This window comes from Notechis scutatus, chromosome 3 (assembly GCF_049901735.1).
Source record: "Notechis scutatus isolate UNSWTSFEM ecotype Mainland chromosome 3, rNotScu1.2, whole genome shotgun sequence".
Taxonomy (NCBI): Eukaryota; Metazoa; Chordata; class Lepidosauria; order Squamata; family Elapidae; genus Notechis; species Notechis scutatus.
Window position 1 is genome coordinate 145,700,611 of NC_142011.1, and position 21,931 is coordinate 145,722,541.

At 37.9% G+C, this 21,931-nt stretch overlaps 1 protein-coding gene across 2 annotated transcripts in view; it reads left to right on the plus strand.

The window, feature by feature from the left end:
• The window catches only part of RNF144B (ring finger protein 144B), a 52,371-nt gene extending 36,512 nt beyond the window's left edge, over positions 1–15,859 (plus strand). For both annotated transcript variants that reach the window (XM_026669988.2, XM_087961382.1), the window contains exons 4-8: positions 8,995–9,055; positions 10,706–10,910; positions 11,747–11,891; positions 12,366–12,455; positions 13,252–15,859. In XM_026669988.2, the coding sequence (XP_026525773.1) occupies positions 8,995–9,055; positions 10,706–10,910; positions 11,747–11,891; positions 12,366–12,455; positions 13,252–13,392 (642 nt within the window). In that variant the 3' untranslated portion in view covers positions 13,393–15,859. The remainder of the gene's footprint in view (positions 1–8,994; positions 9,056–10,705; positions 10,911–11,746; positions 11,892–12,365; positions 12,456–13,251) is intronic.
• Positions 15,860–21,931: the final 6,072 nt, after the last annotated feature.

Consider the following 21,931-nt stretch of genomic DNA (forward strand, 5'->3'; position numbering starts at 1 on the left):
CTGGAACTTCTCCAAGCATGGATGTCATTGTATGCTGATACATGTAATTACATGTTTCTGTTATTTGGACACTAGACTCATAAGGTGCAAGCTTATAAGTGCCCTGAAATTCAGTAGTATTTTTTGGATTAGATGGTAAAACCAATTCTTACTTTAAGACATTTAGATTAAAACAGCCTAGAGATCAACAAAAAGAGGCACAGCCCGCTGACCTGCATTAGAACTAAGAAGAATGAGAGCTCTATGAAAGGTTTAGTTGAAAAAGATATGTTTTTGCATATGGGAATGTACTATAACTGAGGGAATATAAACCATTTTAACTTACTTTCTAGGTAACTCCAGAAAGAATAGCCCAAGACAGTAAATGACTAGGAATGATGGAAGTAGTCAAACTAGTTGTAGCTTCTAATCTGGTTGCATGGTTATTATCCTTATGGTCCTTTAATAACTTTTTTTTTGGGGGAGGGGGGAAGTCATGTCTGCATATTCCACAAAACGTGCACTATCCGGTGCCCAAATGATAAATACAAATTGCTATGGAAAAGTATGCAGTGCAACTTTATGGTGTGGGTCTTAAAACCCCAGATTTCCACTTGATAATCTAAGCTTTTAAAATCCCTTCTTGTCTGAAGTAATTTGTTAGCTGCAGAGACCTACAAGATGTTTTTATATATGTACTCCAAGTATATTGTGAGGAGTGAATTGGAAGTAGTCTATTTGACATACCTTTGCAAGTCCCATTTGGTATCCTGGAACAAATCGGTCAACAAGAATAACATTGTTTTGAGTGTCTTTCCACATTACCCATTAGAGCAGAAAAACACTTTCCCCTCCATATCCATTTACCTGAAACCTGAAATTGGTTACATAGGTTTTCTTGGAATAAATTCTGTTCAAAAACAACTATAATAAGCCTTTGGAACACTTCCATGGCAACTGAAGCAAGATTTGAATAGTACTCAGTGCCTAAAAATAGTAACACAACTCCTATTTAGTTTGCTTATCCTGTCTTTTCATAGAACACAGCCAGGTGATTAAGGCTCCTCTTGAGCCCTGTTCATTTTCTTTTAAATTTGAGGGGATAATAGGAATTAGAAGTAGGAGGATAATTGTGTGGAAGGGAAATGAGACAGCAAGTGAATGATGGGTGACATTTAAAAGACAAGCTTGATTGTTTTTTCTACCTTTATTTTTGAGTACATTTTTAAAAGATTTGTTGGCAGTGTGTTAGGAATATAAGTCACCTAACAGGTATTTGGGTTGGAAATATATAAACCAGGATAAACATTTTAGTACTATGTCTTTAAGAGATTGCAAAAACTGCAATTGGGTGTGGTTTTTCAAACAGCCATAAGATGGAGCCAGAAACCTGGATTGTCTTAGTCTTAGTCTCAGAAGAGAGTGTGTCTGAGTGAGTATCTCTGTTTCCTTCTGTTGGAAAGTATTGCCGTTGCTCCATTTCTTCTAATTGACTGATATTACTGGGTTTAATGTAAGTCTACTACTGAACTGTTTTTGACACTGGACTTTGATATTTGGATTATCCTTGGATTGAAAAACTGACTGATTTACCTGTGAATGATTTTGGATTGCTTATTTTGGACTTTGCTTAAACCTTTCTGGAAATAAAAACCTACATTTACTGTACAGTGTATCTGTGTACTCTGTGTGTATTATTCAAACACTTCTCTCAAATACGTCTCCCTGTATGCGCTCATTCTCCTAACGGGGAATTACCTCAACACAGTGCTAGGAAGGAATGAAGTGTCTGCAATGGCTCTCTTGAACATTTACTTTGATGCTGCCTTGGTTGAGCAGCAGGCAAAGAGCTGGCAATTGTAAGTATAGAACAGGGGAGCTTATTCTTACATGACTAACATCTTGTTGCCTTCAACTGAATACAACTTTATTTGGCAAGTTGCACCGAAAGGATAGATGGGTAGAGCAGTGTGAAGCAATAGACAATTTAAGATTGAACTATTCAAATAATCCAAGGAACCTGTAGAAGGAGAAAAAAAAACAGGATGAAAAATGATCTTGTTTACATATTGTGGTAAACCATAATTGGCTTCCTCATGATTTGTAGAAAACCCCTGATTGGCTTGGTTCACACATTGTACTAATCCCTAAAACCAAAGTTTATAAACCACAATAACTGAGTTCACAAAATACGCTAAGCTGAAAAAGTGCCGATTTATCAGGAGGCCACCTGCCTTCTCCTCTAGCATCAACTCTTACAGAATGACAACTGCATATCTCTATCCTTTTTCTGGGTAACTCTATATTTTGGAGGGAAGAACAGGGCTATAGGCGTACATTATTTCTATTTTCCATAAAAACATAGAGGGTGCATTTTTGGAAATAAAGCTGATGAAGGGGACTGGGACTTTGTAGCTCTCTGTTTGAAAATAATATATTTTTTAAAATGTAAAAAACCAGGTGGGGCAAAGAGCATGGCACATATCAAAGGACAATATTAATATAATAGCAACATATCATTTTAACAACCCAGCCTTACAGCAACATATGAATCCAATTATATTGACTGAAGGATGTAACAGTTGGCAACTATGGACAACCAATTACTAAATACTAATACATAAACTGAAGAGATATGCCCAATAAAGCTTAATGGACATCTAAATTCCACAATATAAACCCAGAATGGTGGTATAGTCCATTATATTTTATGAAGAATTGCTACAAAGCTATTGCACAGCCATTTATATTTCAAGCACAAAGATGCTGCAATTGTTTCTCCAGCAAGTGTGCAAATCATTTAAACATTCAGTAAGGAACTTTTTTCTTTTCTCTTCCTTTTGTATATCTTCCTTTGCCACATAGAACTCGCTTGCACCATACCAAAGATGGGGAATGGCAATCAGGAGGGGATATTTTTTGTCATAATTTCAGTGCCACATATAGAAGTGTGGACCTAGAGACAGCAACATTAGCTACCTGTCTTTATTGTAAAATAGTAAACACTTAAAAAAACAATCCAGAAACCAAATCTAGCCTTGTCAATATTTCATAATGTTTCTAAAAAGAAATCTATCTTCAAATTACAATTGCTCCATACTCCTCTGTTGTATTGAATAAAAGCAGAAATAGTAGATGCACTGCAAAACTAATGCTTCTGTGGAAAAATCACAATAATTTATAATGGAACTCTGATGGATGCTGAAATTGAAAGATGAAAATCTTATAGAAAACTCTCTCCTTTTGGTTGCCAGGTAGATATCATTCAGCACATTTTACTGCATGAATTATAACCAGGGGTGGGATTCAAATTTTAAACAACTGGTTCTATGGGCGTGGCTTAGTTGGTGGGCATGGCTTGGTGGTCATGGTATTGGCTGGGTGTGGCCAACTCAATATCACTCACATCGAGGCACACATCTCCTCGCCTGGCCTCTCATGACTGTGGGGATGCTGCAACAGACATAAGTGTGAAAAATGGTCATAAGTCACTTTTTTCAGTGCCATTGTAACTTTGAATGATCCACACAAGCAAAGTACCAGTAAAGGAGGGGAAAAAAACTCCAGAGACATTCCTGAGACAGGAAGTCTAGTCCTGCCAAGAATGTAATAAGGGTTAACGGAGAGGCAGTTACTGTAAGCAACACCAGAATGTTTCCTTCCTGCCTTCCTTACAGGATTAGGCCAGTAATTTCTTCTAACAACAGATTCTCTGAACTGCTTAGAATGTTAACAACTGGTTCTAGCAAAAAGGTGAGAACTGGTAGAATCCCACCCCTGAGTATAACAAATAGCATTTCACTTCCTAAGTCAGGTTTTTAATATCTAACAGGGACAACCAGGGAAAATGTCTTCATGGGGCTTAAGCCAAATGTTATGGTATTGCCTAACTTGTTTTGAATATGTGTTTCCTTTTTCAAGAGTTCTGTAGTTCAAAGGAAGCATAAAATAATATTTGTGAAAACAAAATATTTGACTTGAATTCATTAGGTAACAATTGTTGTCACCACAAGAGGAAACGGAAGGCAACGAAACAATTATTTCTAAATTAGAATGAATATAACCAACTTAAAATAGTATTTCCCTGAACGTAAGGTCATTTTAAACTGGGAAAAAACTGTTTTTTTTCAGATGTGTGTTGTAGGTTTTGCCTCAAATTGGTAGTACAGGTAGTTCTCAATTTGCAACCACAATTGAGCCCTAAATTTATGTTGCTAAGTGAGAAATTTGTTAGGTGAGTTTTACCCCATTTTATGACTTTTCTTACATTTGTTAAGTGAATCACTGCAGTTGTTAAATTAGTAACACGGTTCTTAAGTGAATCTGGTTTCCACATGGTCTTTGCTTGTCAGAAGGTCACAAAAGGGGCACTGGCCTGACCCCAGGACACTGCAACCATCATAAATGTAAGTCATTGTCAAGCATCTGAATGTATATCATGCGACTGTGGGGATGCTGCAACAATCATAAGTGTGAATAATGGTAATTTGAATGGTCACTAAACGAACTATTGTAAGTCAAGGATTACCTGTACAAGTTTTCCACTACTTAGCCAACAAGGGCTTTTGTGTAGCTATACTTTATACTGTTTTTATTGTTTTCAGGTGGGGAGAACATCAATTTGGTTAAGGCAACATCAATTTGGTTAAAACAGAGGGACTCTGAGTTCTAGTTCTGCCTTAGCCACGAAAGTCAGCTGGGTGACTGTGGGCCACAAACTGTCTCTCAACACAACTTACCTCACAGGGTTGTTGTTGTTGTGGGGAAAATAAAAGGAAAGTGTATTGTATATGTTTGCTGCCTTGAGTTATTTTTGAAAATAATAAAGGCAGAATTAAAATAGATAAATAAATAAATTTGGCCATTCCATTTTACATTTTAGGGATGACATGATAGCAGTGTTCCAATATCTCAGGGGCTGCCACAAAGAAGAGGGGGTCAAGCTATTCTCCAAAGCACCTGAGGGCAGGACAAGAAGCAATGGATGGAAACTAATCAAGGAGAGAAGCAACCTAGGACTAAGGAGAAATTTCCTGACAGAACAATTAATCAGTGGTACAACTTGCCTCCAGAAGTTGTGAATGTTCCAATACTGGAAGTTTTTAAGAAGAGATTAGATAACCATTTGTCTGAAATGGTATATAGGGTTTCATGCCTAAGGCAGGGGGTTGGATTAGAAGACCTCCAAGGTCCCTTCCAACTCTGTTATTCTATTCTATTCTATTCTATTCTATTCTATTCTATTCTATTCTATTCTATTCTATTCTATTCTAGTCTAGTCTAGTCTAGTCTAGTCTAGTCTAGTCTACTCTACTCTACTCTACTCTACTCTTACACACATACATTTTACATTCTCCATAGAATACTTTAAGATGCTGCTTTCTGCAACTACTCATTTCCACTAGTGCCTTTGGAAGTTGGGATTAACTGTGAGGGTCCCTGGTGCTCTCTGCTCTTCTTGCAGACATTTCCTTACCAAACTAGGTAACACCATCAGTGCTGGAGGATATTAAATTAACGTTTAGCCACTTTCCCTTTCTAAAGGGGAAACAAATGAGAAGCAGTTAGGTTTCTGAAAAGATGTGTATTGCTAGTAAGGTAATATAACAGGATCTTGAAAGCCTGTCAAAGCAATTCTCCTGCTTAGGTTATACCGAGCATAATTAAGCCAGAGTTACTCATGCTTCCCCCTCCCCTTGCTATGGTGTTTCTTGTGCAAAGTCCTGTTTCCTCTTCAGCTTTCCCAGGGCCCATGAGCCATGCCCTCACAGCCTGTGACCTATTATCCAGGCTACTACTAAAAGTGAAGTAACTTCTCTGGAAGATTGGTAAAATTCTGTCCAAAATTAGTTCATCTGATAAAAGGAAAGGGACAGAGGTAAGAAAGGGAGGAGGCTCAGGGTGAAGCATGAGAAGCTCCCTCAATGTGCTGAGTGAATTTTCTCCAATTTTACAATTGTTCTTTGCCCCACCAACCTATCAGATGGACTATTTTTGGAGACAGATTGACTGGTTTTCCAGAAGACCAATAGGCCCATGTTTATACAAGAATTCAAGTAATAATTACTTCATGGAACACTTTTGATGTGACAACTTCTTGCACAGGGAACTTGAAACATGGCTGTAGTTTCCATCCCAGGCACCTAGCTCACTTGTTACCCAACATGCTGGCCAGAGAATCCTGGGAGTTGAAGACCACATATATCTTAACGTTGCTCAGCTTGAAAAATGCTGACTTAACCGTTCTGCTCAGACCTGCCGCTGACGTCAATTGCTGATGGTTTTTTTTTCCTTCTCTGTTGGCTTGTGATGTTGGGTGAGAAAGCAATCGAAACGTGGGAAGTTTACCCATCATTTCCTTCAAATTGTCCTGCAGTAAAAGTTTAAAACAGAACCATTCACAAGCCTTGTTAGCAAGTAAGATTTGTGCAGGTTCAAGAGGGAAGAAGCTTGAGACATTGAAAAGCCTTTGTCCTGGGCTTAGAGAATAGGGTAACAAGGAAACACCATCTTAATTTAGTTATATATTTACTTCCCAGTGACCTGTCATTAGCTGTCTTTTTTTTCTGAGAGCAATGGTAATGGTATTGTAATGAGAGATCTTTGGAAGATAAATGGCTTTGTTTGGGAGAGTTGTGCATTTATTTCCTATCGCAACAAATATGATCTGACAATAAACACCTGCTTTCCAATGACTGCTATAAAATTTTGCATTATATAACCTCATTGCCTGGGGAAGACCAATCTCCTCCTCTGGGTATGTACTTCAGCAAACTCTTTATTATTAATAACAACACAATACTGTCTTGTGTGATAGCTCTCCACCATTCCATTGTTTTGATTTGGACTTGTTTTATTTTTATATTCCATAGCAAAAAGGAGAAACACTGCTCAAAGATGTTTGCATTTTATACCCAATTATTTCATTTTTCTTTCTGCTGCTCCTAAAAGTCTTGTATGAGATGACGAGGGAGGTATTTAATGAACAGAAATGAATATTTTATGATAGGAATAACATGCACTCTCTTGCTAGAGTAGGGGTAGCAATAAATTGACATCCACTGGAAACCAAAAATAGGAGTGATATAAGAAAGAGTAAGAGAAAAAGCACATTAAATCTGTCATCCTGATTTGCAGAAACATGATTCTGGAATCACAGTGTCAATAGCATTCATTGCCTTGCATCCATTACTTATTATTCACATTTAAATTAGGATTGCTTTAGGTGACTTATCTGTAGGCAGTTGTGTTTGTCTACTACATATTCACGTTCAAGAGAAACTGAATGTTCCTGAGAAAATATTTTGAAGTTGTTTCAGTAATAAAACAGTAAAAGAGTAAGATAGGAATACTACTATCTAACATTATTTTCTGGAGAGAAGCATTTTGATGAGGCACTTTTATTAGACGCGAGCTACAATTTTTCAAACAACAAGAATGCTCAAACTAGCTATTCCTGTGAGAGTTAAAGAAGTTAATGGCATGTATATATGGGTAGGGGTTGAGGCAATTTTAGTATATCCTGTTCCCTTTTGAAGTATATGGTGGCAGATAGCAGCAGGGTTTTTACTACAATACTATCTTGTAATCTTTGTCCCATTTCCTTCTTTGGAGTAGGTTTTTTTTTTGGGGGCTGTATATATATATATATATATATATATATATATATGTATATGTATATGTATATGTATATGTATATGTATATGTATATGTATATGTATATGTATATGTATATGTATATGTATATGTATATGTATGTATGTATGTTGCTATTGTTACATTAAATTACCCACACCAAGTAAGTCCAAATATCTGGTTTTTAAATTATACCCACATGGGCGGAATAAAAATCTGACACATAAAATAACTACAATTCCTGATCCTCAGATGTCAGAATCAAAGGGTATGCCTTAGAACAGTGTTTCAATTTAGGATAATCACATATGTTATTACTGCTGCCATGGAAAGCAGAATAGAGTCCAAATGATTAATATCAGCGGGAGATGCTAACAGGGCCCTTTCTGTCTGATAATAAATCCGTTTTGCCTAGGGATACATTTGCTCTGCATAAGAAAAGAGCTGAGTGCTGGAATGATTAGAATCTTGCACAGGGGAATAATCTGAGTATATTCAGCAAGTGATGTTTTAGTTATTATGATCATTATCATGTGGCAGTTCTGGTCATTTGAATCTTCTATACTGGCACACAGTCAGTCATCACCTTAGAGTTGTTACTGTCAACAGGAAAAAAAAACCAAAGCAAATTATACTGAATACTGAAAAATGTGGTTTGTCTTTCAAAGCTTTCAGAAGAGATTCTACATAGCTAGACCTGAAGTAGGTGTCTTAACATTATTTAAATGTGAATGACCTAGAGATTTGTTTGGGACTCTGTACACATTTTGAGATATATAATTCCTTCAGATATTATGGTCTTTCTGCTTTTTGATTAAAGGGTTGATATTTAATTGTTAATCCCTCTTTCCGGTGTTCCCCCATCCTCAGTTGCACACATTTTATTAAAGCAAACTAATGAAAATAACCCCAGTTTAATGGGAAATTGTTGACCCGCCCTCTCTCTTATAGATCAAATTCCTAGTGTTACCATTTCTGGCTTAGTATAGATAGCAGCATCTGGCTGACTGAATAATCTTCAAAAGCATAAACCTGGTTAGTTTTTGGATAATCATAAAAAAGAATCAGAGCAGGAAACTAGATGTAAAATTCAAAAAAATTCATATTTTTGCTAAGAAAACAATATGAATAAATCCATGTGGTCCTCTGGAGTGAATTTGATAAAGAGAAACATGTTTTTTTTAAAAAAGTATTCACTGATATTTTGAGAGTATTTACTAATAATTGCTTTCAATTGCATTGCATATTTTATTTTTAAATACACCTCAGTCACTAGTGTTGCAATTTTTCGGGGAGAATCTTGATTCTAAAATCTTTTTAAAAATGAATGGTAATCTATATTTTCTTTTTAACATTTTGTTGTTGTGTTCTTCATTCCAGATAGCCAGCTTGGTGTCTGCAGAGCAATTTCAATTGTACAAGCAGTTGAAATTTGAAAGAGGTAAAATTTTTTTACATTAATATGCAGGGGTTCAGATTGCATTGTTAAATTCACAAAATGGCAAAGAAGATGTCTACTCAAAAATAAGTCTCATTTAGTTCAATGACACTTAACCTTGCGTAAATAGTTATAGAATTGCAGCCTAAGATATAAATTATATATATTTGCTAGCAGAGAAAACCAGAGAAAAGGGGGAAGAAAAGAGAAAAAAGTCAGTTGCTCTCCCAAGCTCAAAATCTCTGAGCTTAACATACCATAGTCCAAATCTCAGTCCTAAAACCAAAGAATATATAGCTTTACTGCTATAGATTTACAATGATAAAAGATTTACAATCCTTAATGAACCAATGGGATTCATTCTGAGAAAAGCGCTTTAGTGCGCACAGTCTGCAGATCAGATTAAGGAAGAAGATTGCCACTCATCCCCTGATCAGAAATCATAACATTTCTCTGATGCAAAGTGTGGCTGATGGCAGCAGGGTTATGCCAAGAGATTTGTAGACTCTTCATGGGAATCATCAGGGGCTCATAACCATGTGCAGGCATACACACACTTTCTACTCGCATGTATGTGGGTTTTTTGCCATAGGAAAAATGTAACCCTTGTGGTCCGTTCTTCATAGTGTTGAATGCTCTTTCATTGCCCGGTGTCCATTGAAATGGGGAGGCAATAAATTTAAATAAATTACTCATAATAAGGCATTTGAAAGATTAAGGCATAAACTGACAGTGGTGGTCCCAGTGGTTATCAGCACACTGGATGCCATACCAAAAGGTCTTGGATGACTCTTAGAAAATCTGCATCTTGACAAATTTTTCATCTGTCAATTACAAAGGACTACACTGCTTGGATCCATGCATGTACTACGCCAGTTCATTAGAACATCCTAGGTTCTTGGGAAGATGAAGGCCAATATCAGCTAAAGAACTAGCAGCAATATTTATAATAATAACATTTTGTTATTAATAATAACATTTTATTGTCAATGTTTTAAAAACGTAAAATTGCATTCCTCTATTTCTTACATAACGTAGTCCAATAGACTAGAAATAGAATTTCCCTTTGCAGGTTTTGCCAAGCTAGAATTCCTGCCATGATGCTCTAGTAATTCTTTCTCATGTGAAATGAATTACCGGTACATGATTTTTTTGAGGATGCTTGCAGGATCCAGACCACAGCTGGGTAGATTCTGATGTAATGAAAGAACAATCCCTGATTTGTTTCCTGTAGGGTGTTGGATATTCAATTACTTTTCAGAAACAACCTCACATTTCCTAACATACTGGACAATAAGGAAACTCATGCTAGGAAAATCAGTCATTTTTTTTTCCATCTTACACTGAGGGTATATTCATAGTTGTCAAACTGGAGGCCTGCAGGCAGGATGTGTCACGCGCAGACCATGCCCACCCCGGCTTGGCAAAGGCAAAAAATGTCACGCTACGTCATGTGACACGATCAAGTTTGACTCCCGTGGCTTAGATGAAAACAAGATAGGCAAGATGGATAAGAAATGTTCTCTTTTTCTAAAATATGCTGGTAGATATAAACCAAATCATATCCCATGTTTATAACTTTTGTTTCTTTTCTGATTGTATAAATCTTTCACCTTTTTAAAAACTTACGTTTTGATCTGTAACATTCCCCAGAAGTGTACTTGGATCCACTGAGGACCTGGTGTCCCTCTGCTAATTGTCAGACTGTGTGCCAAATTGAACCAAGCGACTCTGGATTACCAGTGCCTATAAAATGTCAGACGTGTTACTTGACATTCTGTTCATCGTGCAAAGAGCCTTGGCACGTGGAGGGATCATGCTCAGAAGGCCATTTGATGGGGATTGCAAGTGAGCAAGGGTAAGAGAAGAAACTGTCTAGCTCTTGCAAAATCTTTATATCATTTAAATCGTTATAAATACTATATTTCTTTAGCAAGAAATTACATTTCTGACACTGCTTCAATAATGCAATTAATTAATTGTTTGCTAGCTGAAGGGAAGACATTCTATGCTTTGACTGAGGCACCTGAAGTATTTGATGTGCTGTTTCATCATTCTTGATTCTGGAAGGTCTGTTCCAGCTAGACTGGCTTTTTGTCAGCCCAAATGGCAGATTTAGGGATCAAGGTTAGCTAGACAATATAGCAGTTTCTTGGTGGGCATTTCTTGGTGCAATGGAAGCTGTTGCCTGGGCATAACTTCAGCAGAGTAAATACAGGGAATTAGTTAAGGGCTGTTTTGTACCTTATGAGGAAGCAAGGATGAGAAATATATTTTACTTTCATATCAACTGGTTAACACAGAATACTAAAGCAGAAATATTTTCCCAGTGGAGGAAATATTTGAATGCCAACATTGTCCAAACATTAAATACAACAACAAAATAAATGGGGGTCCGTCTGTTATTTTTGCACGTGTTTGCAAAAGTTGAATAATTGTTGCATAAGGGAAGTGCTTTTCTCCAGATGAAGCACATTTACATGGGTTAATATTGTTCTAGGCCAGGGGTCTCCAACCTTGGCAACTTTAAGCCTGGAGGACTTCAACTCCCAGAATTCCCCGGTCAGCTTTTCTTTGGAGACCCCTGTTCCAGGCAATGTGCTTCAGTTCAGTCTGAATGATTAGGAAATAGCCAGGATACCCTTAAGTCTGTTTCAGAGGGGTTTTTCCCCCCCTTTCCCTTTTCTTTTCTAGAACACTTATTAAAAACAACTCAGAAGCTCTAATTAAACAATGTCCAGTTTGTCGGATCCATATTGAACGGAACGAAGGCTGTGCTCAAATGATGTGTAAAAATTGCAAGCACACATTTTGCTGGTACTGCCTACAAAATTTGGATGTGAGTAGTCTCTGGCAAAAAGGTTTTTCTCTATAGTTGTTTCATAGTTCTAGATAGGAAGAACCGATGCTTAAAATGATTAACTTTCCATGATTGCATCTCATCGTTTCCTTCTGTTTTCTTTTGAATTCTGCATCCAAATCTTATGGCAGCAGATCTCAGACATATAACATCTGATAAGGTTAAATGGAGTTTTGCAAATGATACACCTTCCTTTTTGTTCAGCTTTACTAGAACTTGCTCCTCATTTCCCAGTGATTCTTTTTCCTGCCTTATAAAACCTAACTTTATAAAATGTGCACTGAGCAATTGCTTCATAGAAGGTTAATTGGTGTCAAAGTGTTGGTGACAGTAATTTTTGTGAAATCCCAAGTTTATAAAATAGAGCTGGAGGAAGCCTAAAACCTCATGTTGCCACTTTATTACCCAAGAAGGTTGAACTTATACATGACGGCGTATTATTTTGCCTTTCAGAATGACATCTTCTTAAGGCATTATGACAAAGGTCCCTGTCGAAATAAACTGGGCCATTCACGAGCCTCAGTTATGTGGAACAGAACACAGGTATGCCAATAACATGGATTTGTGTTTATTATAAGTCAGTTTGGTCTTGTGGTTTTAAAGCAGCAGGCCGGAAATTGGGAGACCCTGAGTTGTAGTCCCACCTTAGGCATCAAAAGTGACTGATTGACTTTGCGCCAGTCACTCTCTCTCTTAGCCCAATTCACCTCACAAGATTGTGGGGAAAATAGGAGAAAGAAGGAGTATTCGGTATGTTTACAGGCTTGAGTTATTTAAAATAATTAAAATTTAAAAATAATAAAAGGCAGGATAAAAATAATCAAAAAATAAGCTTCGGTGGTGTGTAGCAGGGGTGTCACTCGATTTCATTGAGGGCCATATCAGGGTTGTGTTTGACCTCGGGGGGCCAGGGTGGATGTGGCTGGGATAAGCGGGCCCCATTTTTGCAGGCAGAGTGCTGCAGGATGCCCTCACGGCTGAAAACGGAGCCCAGGGGGCCATGCGTTGGTCCCCTGAGCCCTATTTTCACTGGCAGAGGGTTGCAGGAGACCATCACAGCTGAAAATGGGGTTCGAGGGGGCTGCACATGGCACCCCAAGCTCCATTTTCGCTGGTAGAGGGATGCAGGAGGCCATCATGGCTGAAAACGGGGCCCTGGAGGGCCGTGCATGGCCCTCCCAAGCTCTGTTTTCACTGACAGAGGCACCACAGGCCAGTTCTTTGTATCCAGCCCACAGGCCTTGAGTTTGACACCCCTGGTGTATAGATATAAATATAGGGTTTTCATAGATATAGTGTTTTCCTTTTTAATTTCTTATTTCTTCTTTTCAATATTTAGGTTGTTGGCATCCTAGTAGGCCTGGGAATCATCGTTTTGGTAACATCTCCATTACTTCTCTTAGCTTCGCCGTGCATCATTCCCTGCATCTGCAAATCCTGCCAAAGCAAGAAAAAGAAACACGGCCCACCACCAACATAAAATGTTCTGCCTATTTTGGATGTGAATGTCTATTGTGTTTGTCAGGAAGAAGACTAACGGTTGACATCTTGCACTGTGCTTTACTAACCAATGCTCCTTTGTTTTGCCAACTTCTGTAAAAAGTGCCTACTGGTTCACAGGTTGCCACTTTATTTGCAAGCTGCAGTTCAGGGGGGTGGGGGGTGAGGGGGTATTTGTTGTGATCTGGGTTAATTCTGTTTTTTCATTTTTTTAATGGAGCCAGACTTGTAAGATATTTTAAGGCGTTTCAGAATGACTGCTTTGTTGAAATCAGCACATGAAATTACAGCTGTTCAATAGATTCTGAATGGCTATTGATTTTCAGAAACCTTGATACTATATCTCCTGAAGAAATTGTGCAGTTGAGTAAGAAAATAAAATGTGTAATCCCCCAATTTTAAAAGAAAATGTTGGTTACTTAAAATGTTAGATTTCTAGTGCAGACTTAGTGGCGGTTAAAAAAAAAACCTCAATTCTTTAAAGTTATTGTACAACTTTTTTTTTTTTTTTTAAAAACTATAACTAAAAAGGGGGAAACCATAAAACTCAAGTGTTGAAAATCACTGATAGATCATCTTGCCAATTTACATTTTTTTTCAAAGGCAAGTCAGGTCAAATAATTTATTTAAAATAAGTTCTACTTGGCTACAGCACCAAAACCAATAATATGAGTCTGGTCATACATTGAAAGCATAAAATGTTGAGCAGATCACCCTATTTGTATCACCCTGGCCTATAAATTAATTATTTCCAAACAGTTGATAAATCTGGAGTGCTAGTTGAGATGCTAGCTTTGGTCCAGAAGTTGGAAGTGTAGCATAACTGACCTGAATGTGACATAACTGCAAGGGTGGGAGTCTACCAGATTGGACTACTTCGGACGAACCATTAGTTCCGGTGACTGTCTGGCCCCGCCTACCCATCCCTGCTCTTTGCTGTGCTTTATTTCCTGGTTTTTTAGCACACCTGATTTGCGCGACAGAGCAGTTTGCCGTGCCTCAGCTGTTTCAGTCACCGGGGCTGCAGTAGAAGGTAAGTAATTCAGCTGAAAATGGGCTTTTTAAAACGTAGAGCATGCGTGTGAAGCACGCGTTCACCGAACCGATTGTTATACCGGTTGAATCGCACCATTGCATAACTGGGTCTTTATTTTTCTCTAGATTTCATTATTACTATCTTATTCTTCATAGCTGAAGTTTAGCAGAGGAATGAAAATGATATTGAGACATAAGGAGTTTGATCATCAGTTGGGAACAACTGAACTTGCCAAAATGTTTGCCTTTGTAGACATACTGTTCAGTAAAGAATAATAAACCAAGGATATGATCCAAATAAATATTGTTGCAACAGATAGTAGCCATTTTGTTGAGCTAGGGAGAAATTGTGAAAATAACACAGTGTTCTCTGAACAAATGTTTGTAAGTTGTGGACGACTTGTGTATCTAAAACAAAACTGTGAAGATAACATACAGCTCAAAACAAGTTCCACATGAAAGCATAATTAATAAATCTAATTTTCAGATGAAGTAACTACTTGCCCATGTTGGAGTATCTATTATCTTAAAACAGATCTTCAGCTAGTGTGAAACCAAAAAAAGGCACGCCTTGAAAACATTGGAAAAGAACAAAGGATGATGGAGAATATGCAGCTCTGCAGTCTTGGTTACAAGAAAATATTTCTCTATTCTGATCATGCCTTCATTCACCCCACCCCATTCTATAAGAAAAGGTGGCATTACATAGATAAGTTTATGTATTCTGTGGTACATAATCAAATACATCAAGGGAAGCCATGTATGTTTCATAATGCTCAAAATGTTGTCTAATGTCATAATATTGTCTGGACTTCTACAAGAATGTTTTTTTTTTAATAAGCTTAAATTATTGGATCATTTACTGTAGAAATAAATTGCCATATCATCAAGGAATGTCTTAGTTAATAGAATATTTTGTGATTATATTATCTCACATATTCCTTATAAAACAGCAATATTCTATCTAGCATGGTGACTGGGGAATTCTGGGAATTGAAATCCACATATTTTAGGATTGCTGAGGTTGAGAATCACTGAACTAGAACTACCTGACTTGTATGCACCTATTTTTTTGTTATCTAGCTTGATAGTAAAATATAAGCCTTAGAACCCTGGCCAGTGTAAAAATTTAATAAGTAATAATAATTAGGACTTGAATCTTTAGTATCTGAATGAAAAGGGAGAGGGCAAAGGAACCACAATGAAGGACTAGTTCTCCTACTGTAAATTTCTATTTACATGTCCCCAGTTCTTTTTAGAATTAAAATTGATGAAATTTATAGGAAATCAATATGACAAAATGTTGACCAGAAAACAGTAGCTGATTAGATTGAGGATGTGTATTTCTTTTCTTAATTTTTCTTTGTGTAAAACTTGTTAACATGAATAAATAAAACTTATTTTGACAAAAAGCTATTGTCCCTCTACAGGAAAGGGGTTTTCACTGTTTTAAAGCCTATTGCTGTTTTCAATAGACATCTGAATAATTTTTCTATGCATTCAGAATTAAATGGAAAATAGCAGGAAATAATGGGCAAAAGTGCGTGCTTTTATTTCTACTGTGCATTCTCTCAGGTAAAGAATGGCAAATGGATATTATAGAAAATATATTCAGGTTTGGGGGGGAAATTAGACATCCTGCAGACATTCACAGAGGTTATCATGCTAATGAGGGATTTCAAAAAGGAGATAATTGACTGTTGATGTTTATTTAAGCTAGCACAATTTTATTATTCTCTTAGTGTAATGAAGGTACAAGGCTATGATTTTTTAAAGGATTCATTAGAAACTGTGCAGGAAGAAAGTGCAAATGTTCTAAGTTATTTAATGATTCAGCATTAGAAGTTTTTAAAAACAGAAGTCTGTATTTTCTTTCTTTTCCCCTATTTTTAAAGTCATAGCATACAATATGTGCAAAATCAAAAATTCAGCAAAGCTTGGCTTCAGCAAGCAGCTTTTAAAAGAGACTGTAAATATTTAGCTTTGTTATTAGAAGACATTTCAGTATGATCACATATAAGTATCACCAAGAGAAGAATGCAGAAAAGAGGGAAAGTAACATTTGTCTTGTGAATTTAGCAGCATACTTCAATAGTTCAAAAAGCATCGAGACCCAACTCCATAACTTCTAGTCTAGACAAGATCAGCAAGAGGAACCTGTTTATGGTTACTTGACTGAGTAGTTTATCTCAATTGGTGGAATGGAAGACAGCTCACTGATGTGCTTTAGGTACAGATAGTGCTTGACTTAAAACTATTTGTTAGCAACCATTCAAGCTTAGAGAGGCACTGTAAGAAGTTACTTATGATCAGTCCTTGCACTTACAACTGTTGCAACATCCCTATGGGGCACACGATCACAATTTGGGCGCTTGGCAATTGACATATATTTATGATGGTCACAGCACCTTGGGGGTCATGTGATTGCCATTTGCGACCTTCCCAACCAATGGTGCATTTCAAACATTTTTACCACTGGTTCAGTGGGCGTGGCTAAATGTACACTTTGCACAGGCACAGAGGCTTTCCGACTCACCTCCTGCAATCCTGCACTCTCCCTGTCGCTTCAGCAGCTGTCGCGTGGCACTCTGCTGTGCTGCACAAAGCAGCTGTGCTCCAAAAGCAGGGAATAAAGGTTAGTATGGGAGCCCGGGTGGGTGGGTGGGCCCAACAGAAGAGTGTCGGAGAGAACTGGTTCAGTTTCTGCTGCTCATCGGCGCTAACGGCTACCAGTGTTCCAGGGGTGGGATTCTACCAGTTCTCACCTTTTTGCTAGAACCAGTTGTTAACATTCTAAGCAGTTCGGAGAACTGGTTGTTAGAAGAAATTACTGGTCTAATCCTGTAAGGAAGGCAGGAAAGAAACATTCTGGTGTTGCTTACAGTAACTGCCTCTCCGTTAACCCTTATTACATTCTTGGCAGGACTAGACTTCCTGTCTCAGGAATGTCTCTGGAGTTTTTTTCCCCTCCTTTACTGGTACTTTGCTTGTGTGGACTGACCATTCAAAGTTACAATGGCACTGAAAAAAGTGACTTATGACCATTTTTCATGCTTACGACTGTTGCAGCATCCCCACAGTCATGAGACGCCAGGCGAGGAGATGCGTGCCTCGATGTGAGTGATATTGAGTTGGCCACGCCCAGCCAATAACATGACCACCAAGCCATGTCCACCCAGTCAATGACCACCAAGCCACACCCACCAACTAAGCCATGCCCACAGAACCGGTTGTTAAAAATTTTGAATCCCACCCCTGCACTGTTCCCAACTGGCTTCCCACAAGCAATGTCAATTGTGGAACCCAGTTTCACTAAACAACTGTGTGATGCTCTTAACAACTGCAGTTATTCATTTAGCACCAGAAGCAACAAGGGTTATACAATTGGTTGTGACTGACTTAAGGACTACTTTGCATAGCACAGAAATTCTGGTTTCAATTGTGTTTGTAAGTTGAGGACTACCTTTTATCAACTGTCCTATTTTAAGCAACCGAGCTAAGAAGTTACCACTGTTATGTTCTTCTTATCTTGGTTGCTTTCCCATTCAAAGCAAACTAAATGATGTTACAAAGCAAAACTGTTATTGGCCTGGGAAACATTCTTCATTTCTGGCAAAAGAGAAGGCATTCTTGTACTGCACAGGTAGTTCTCAATTTACGATCACAACTGACCCCCAAATTTATCTTGGTAAGCTAGACAACTGAATTTTCCCCATTTCGCGACCTTTCTTACCACCGTTTTTAAGTGAATCACTGCAGTTGTTAAGTTGTAACATGGTTGATAAGTGAATCTGGCTTCCCCACTGATTTTGCTTTGTCAGAAGGTTGCAAAAGGTGAATGGTCATATGACCCCGGGACACTGCAACCCGTCATAAATATGAAGCAGTTGCCAAGCTTTAGAATTTTGATCATGTGACCATGGGAATGGTGCAATAGTAGTGTGAAAAATAGTCATAAGTCGGGGGACTTCCAGTTTGTCGGCTTCGCGAGCGGCAGGGATTTGCGAAGCTGCGCAATCCCTGCCGCGCTAGCCGTTTTTGGGGCTCCGATCCGGACGGGTACGGAGCTAGGCTGCCCTGCAGGGGCAGCTGAAGGTAGGGGGGGATCCGGAGAGGGGTTTGGGGGTGTTGCAGACCCCCTCCCCGGCCGGCAGAACCCCCTTTTCCCAGGACGGTGCAGCGGTGGTCCGTAATGGCCGCCACAAAGAAGCTGGCAGCCGGGTAAGAATGCGCAGGAGGAAGTGGAGAAAGTGCTTGAAAGGAGAAAGTTTTTCTTGGTTCCTAGGACTCTAAGACATATTTAACAAAATTCCTGAAAAGTATGACTTGCTGAATGATACCTTCGAGAAGAGGAAAAAAGCGGCAGTTTGATGGTGCTGAAAGGATAGCTTACCCTCTTTTTCTACGGAATAAAAAGTGAATATTAAGAAACCTATTTTTTTTTAGGTGAAAACTGGCTCTAAGCGATGAGTGGGAAAAGAGAGGACTAAAAAAAAAAAATATTTGTATGCTAAGACTTTGTTGGAGGAGATGCCTTAAGGATTGAAAGACTAAAATATATTGCAATAAGATTTTAAGAAATAGATTTGGACTTTCTTTTTTTTCTGATTGATACTACCCTAGGAGGAGAGAGTGGGAACTCTGTCTTGGTTTGGACTGATTGATAACTTTGGGATTGTTTTATTTTTCCTTTGGAATATTTTGGTTGTTGTAAGAGAAAAGAAAAGAAAAGATTTATAATGGCTCCTTCTATTGAGGAACTGAGAAGGGACTATGAGCAAGCAAAAAAAAATGGTAAAGCTGGTTTGAAAGAAGCCTGTCTTTTTTTGGAAATGGCGCTCATTAACTATCAACAAACATTGCAACAGATGAAGACAGCAGAAGAAGAAGAAGGAGAGGAAGCCATCTTTAATAAATCTCAGAACTCGACCAAGAGGGAAGGAAGAGGGAAAGGAAGAGAAATAAAGGACTTAAGATTTAAAAAAACATTTAAGAAAGGGAAAAATAAGGTGCAAAATCAATATAATGATGGTAAACAAAAGGGAAGAGGAATACGACAGAGAAGGGAAGCCAGTAAGGCAGAGGCTAGAAGAAGGGGGGGGGTAGAAAGGTTTGGATTGGGTATTGGGTGTTATTTTAAAGATTAACTTGATTAATTTAGTGGGGAGATAGAAAGGCATCATACTCTGATTAGTGATTTCAGGAGAAATTTCTTTCTTTTTTATAAGGAATGAGACAAAGGTACAATAAAGAATGGACAAAAGATACAAATATAATGACTCAAATTAAGATGATTAATTAAGATAGAATTAAAAAGAGTGAAATATGGGGAGAAGTTAATATAGAAGACTTAGAATGGTAAATAAAATAAGTAATGATATGTAATATGAGCATGAATACAGTTGAAGTCCATGAAGAAAGAGATACCTGGGTCCAAGTTACTTTCCAAAAAGATTTTTTTTTATGTTTTGTGTGTTGTGTATATATGGTTTTTTTTGGGGGGGAGAATTAATGAAACCTTGCAGAAATATAGAATGAGAATAATGGTAACTAAGTCAGAAAGAAATAGATGAAATAATAATAATAAAATGGAATAAGAGTAAAGAGAAATAAAGAGAAAATGGATAAGAGGTTTTCGTATGTTTATATGGAAATGGTTTAAAACAGAATTATAGTTCATCTGACTTGTTAAATTTATAATGGAAAAAGGTTTAAATATGTAATGGATAATGATGACTTGTGTGTTTTGAAAATTAATAAAACTTGTTTTTTTTAAAAAAAATAGTCATAAGTCCCTTTTTTCCCCAGTTCCGTTGTAACTTCAAACTATCACTTGTAAGTTGAGAACTAGCTGTATATCAACAACAAAACATGTTCAATACTGTCCACCCTGTGTAATATCTGCTGAGACAGTTCAGGGTGGGTACAGTTCAGTGATAGTATGCTACTGGTTTGGACTGGTTTAGCAGAACCGGTACTAAAATAAAAAGGCCTCCGATCAGCTGAGAGGATAAAAGACTGAAAAGTGCATGGGAGGGTGGGAGGGTCACTCCTAGCTTTTCGTTTCTTCATCCTCTCAGCGGATTGGGTTGTTTGGGGGGGCGCGCATTAGGGGCGCGCATGCGCATGCACGTATGCGTGACCACTCACCAAACCGGTAGTGACTAAGGTAGGATCCCACTACTGGTACGGTTAAGGTATCTGCCTTCATGATATAATACAGGTTTCCCTAACTTTGTATTGCTGTTGAGGTGAACTACGATTCATAGCCAACAAATTTAGCTGATATATGGGTACAAAATGGAAAAACACTTCATACCATATTGAGAAATGCAGACCCAGTTTTAATATCCCTTGATGTATGCAGTGCAAAGTCCAAATTGTTTCAAAAATAGGATTTTAATTTATATTTCAAGAGAATTCAAACCTGTCACTAATATTAATGGTTGGCACTTCTTCTCCTTCAAGTGTAGCAAGCGATATAGTTCTGTCTCCTGAGAGAGGTGACAGATTCAAAGGACAGCTCAAGAGCAAGATTATAAAATGGAGAGAAAATGTGACAAAATGACATTGGGCTAATTATGCATCTGATCCTTTTAAACTATTTCCCCCATCAAGGAATAATGTTTGAAACCAAGGTCACTGAAGCTTTGATTTGTTTTGATTGTTGGCATACAGACTCTAAATACTTTGACACGGCAATTAGCTTTACATTGTGGTCGTATCAACACAGCTGCATAAGCTATATTTTCTTTTTTTAAAATAATGTTAATGAATAATTCTCTGACTCAAGTTCTTCCTCCCTGAGAATGTCAAATAGTTTCGAAAATCTACTTTATGCGAACAAGGTTTCTTACCTTTTTCCGAGTAAGTCTTTCCTGCCTTTAGGAACTGTACTCCCAGAAGTACAGATTGGGGTGGGTGGGTGTTGCATATCACATATGTACACCCCTCCCCCAACTATAAGCTTTCCACAAATGCTTATAAGTGTATAAGACTTTTGCCAGGAGAAAGCCTTGAGTAGCTAACTACTGTTTCTTACTAAGGAAAAAATCATACCAACCATGTCTTTTCAATGTTTTTTCTTAAACAGCATTCCTTTTTTCTATTTGCAGCCTTGGATGTACAAAAAAAAAAAAAAATGGGAAAAAATGGTATATGCTAAATCCCCCAACCAATGGTATAATCTCCCCTTTTTAAAAACAAACAAGCAAACTCTGTAACTCTATTCTTTTTCCTTTTGGAAATGACCATGGAATCTATTTGGACTCACCAGGCACAGAATGCAATAGAATCTAGAACAGTGGTGGCAAACCTTTTTCGGCTCCCATACCAATAATTGTGTGTTCGCATGCCAGTACCCAGAAGGCAATGCGTGCTGGAACCCCCCCCCCCCCGCGCATGTGTGTGCGATCCAGGGGTGGGATTCAAATGTTTAACAGCCTGTTCTGTGGGTGTGGCTTAGGTGGTGGGTGTGGCTTGGT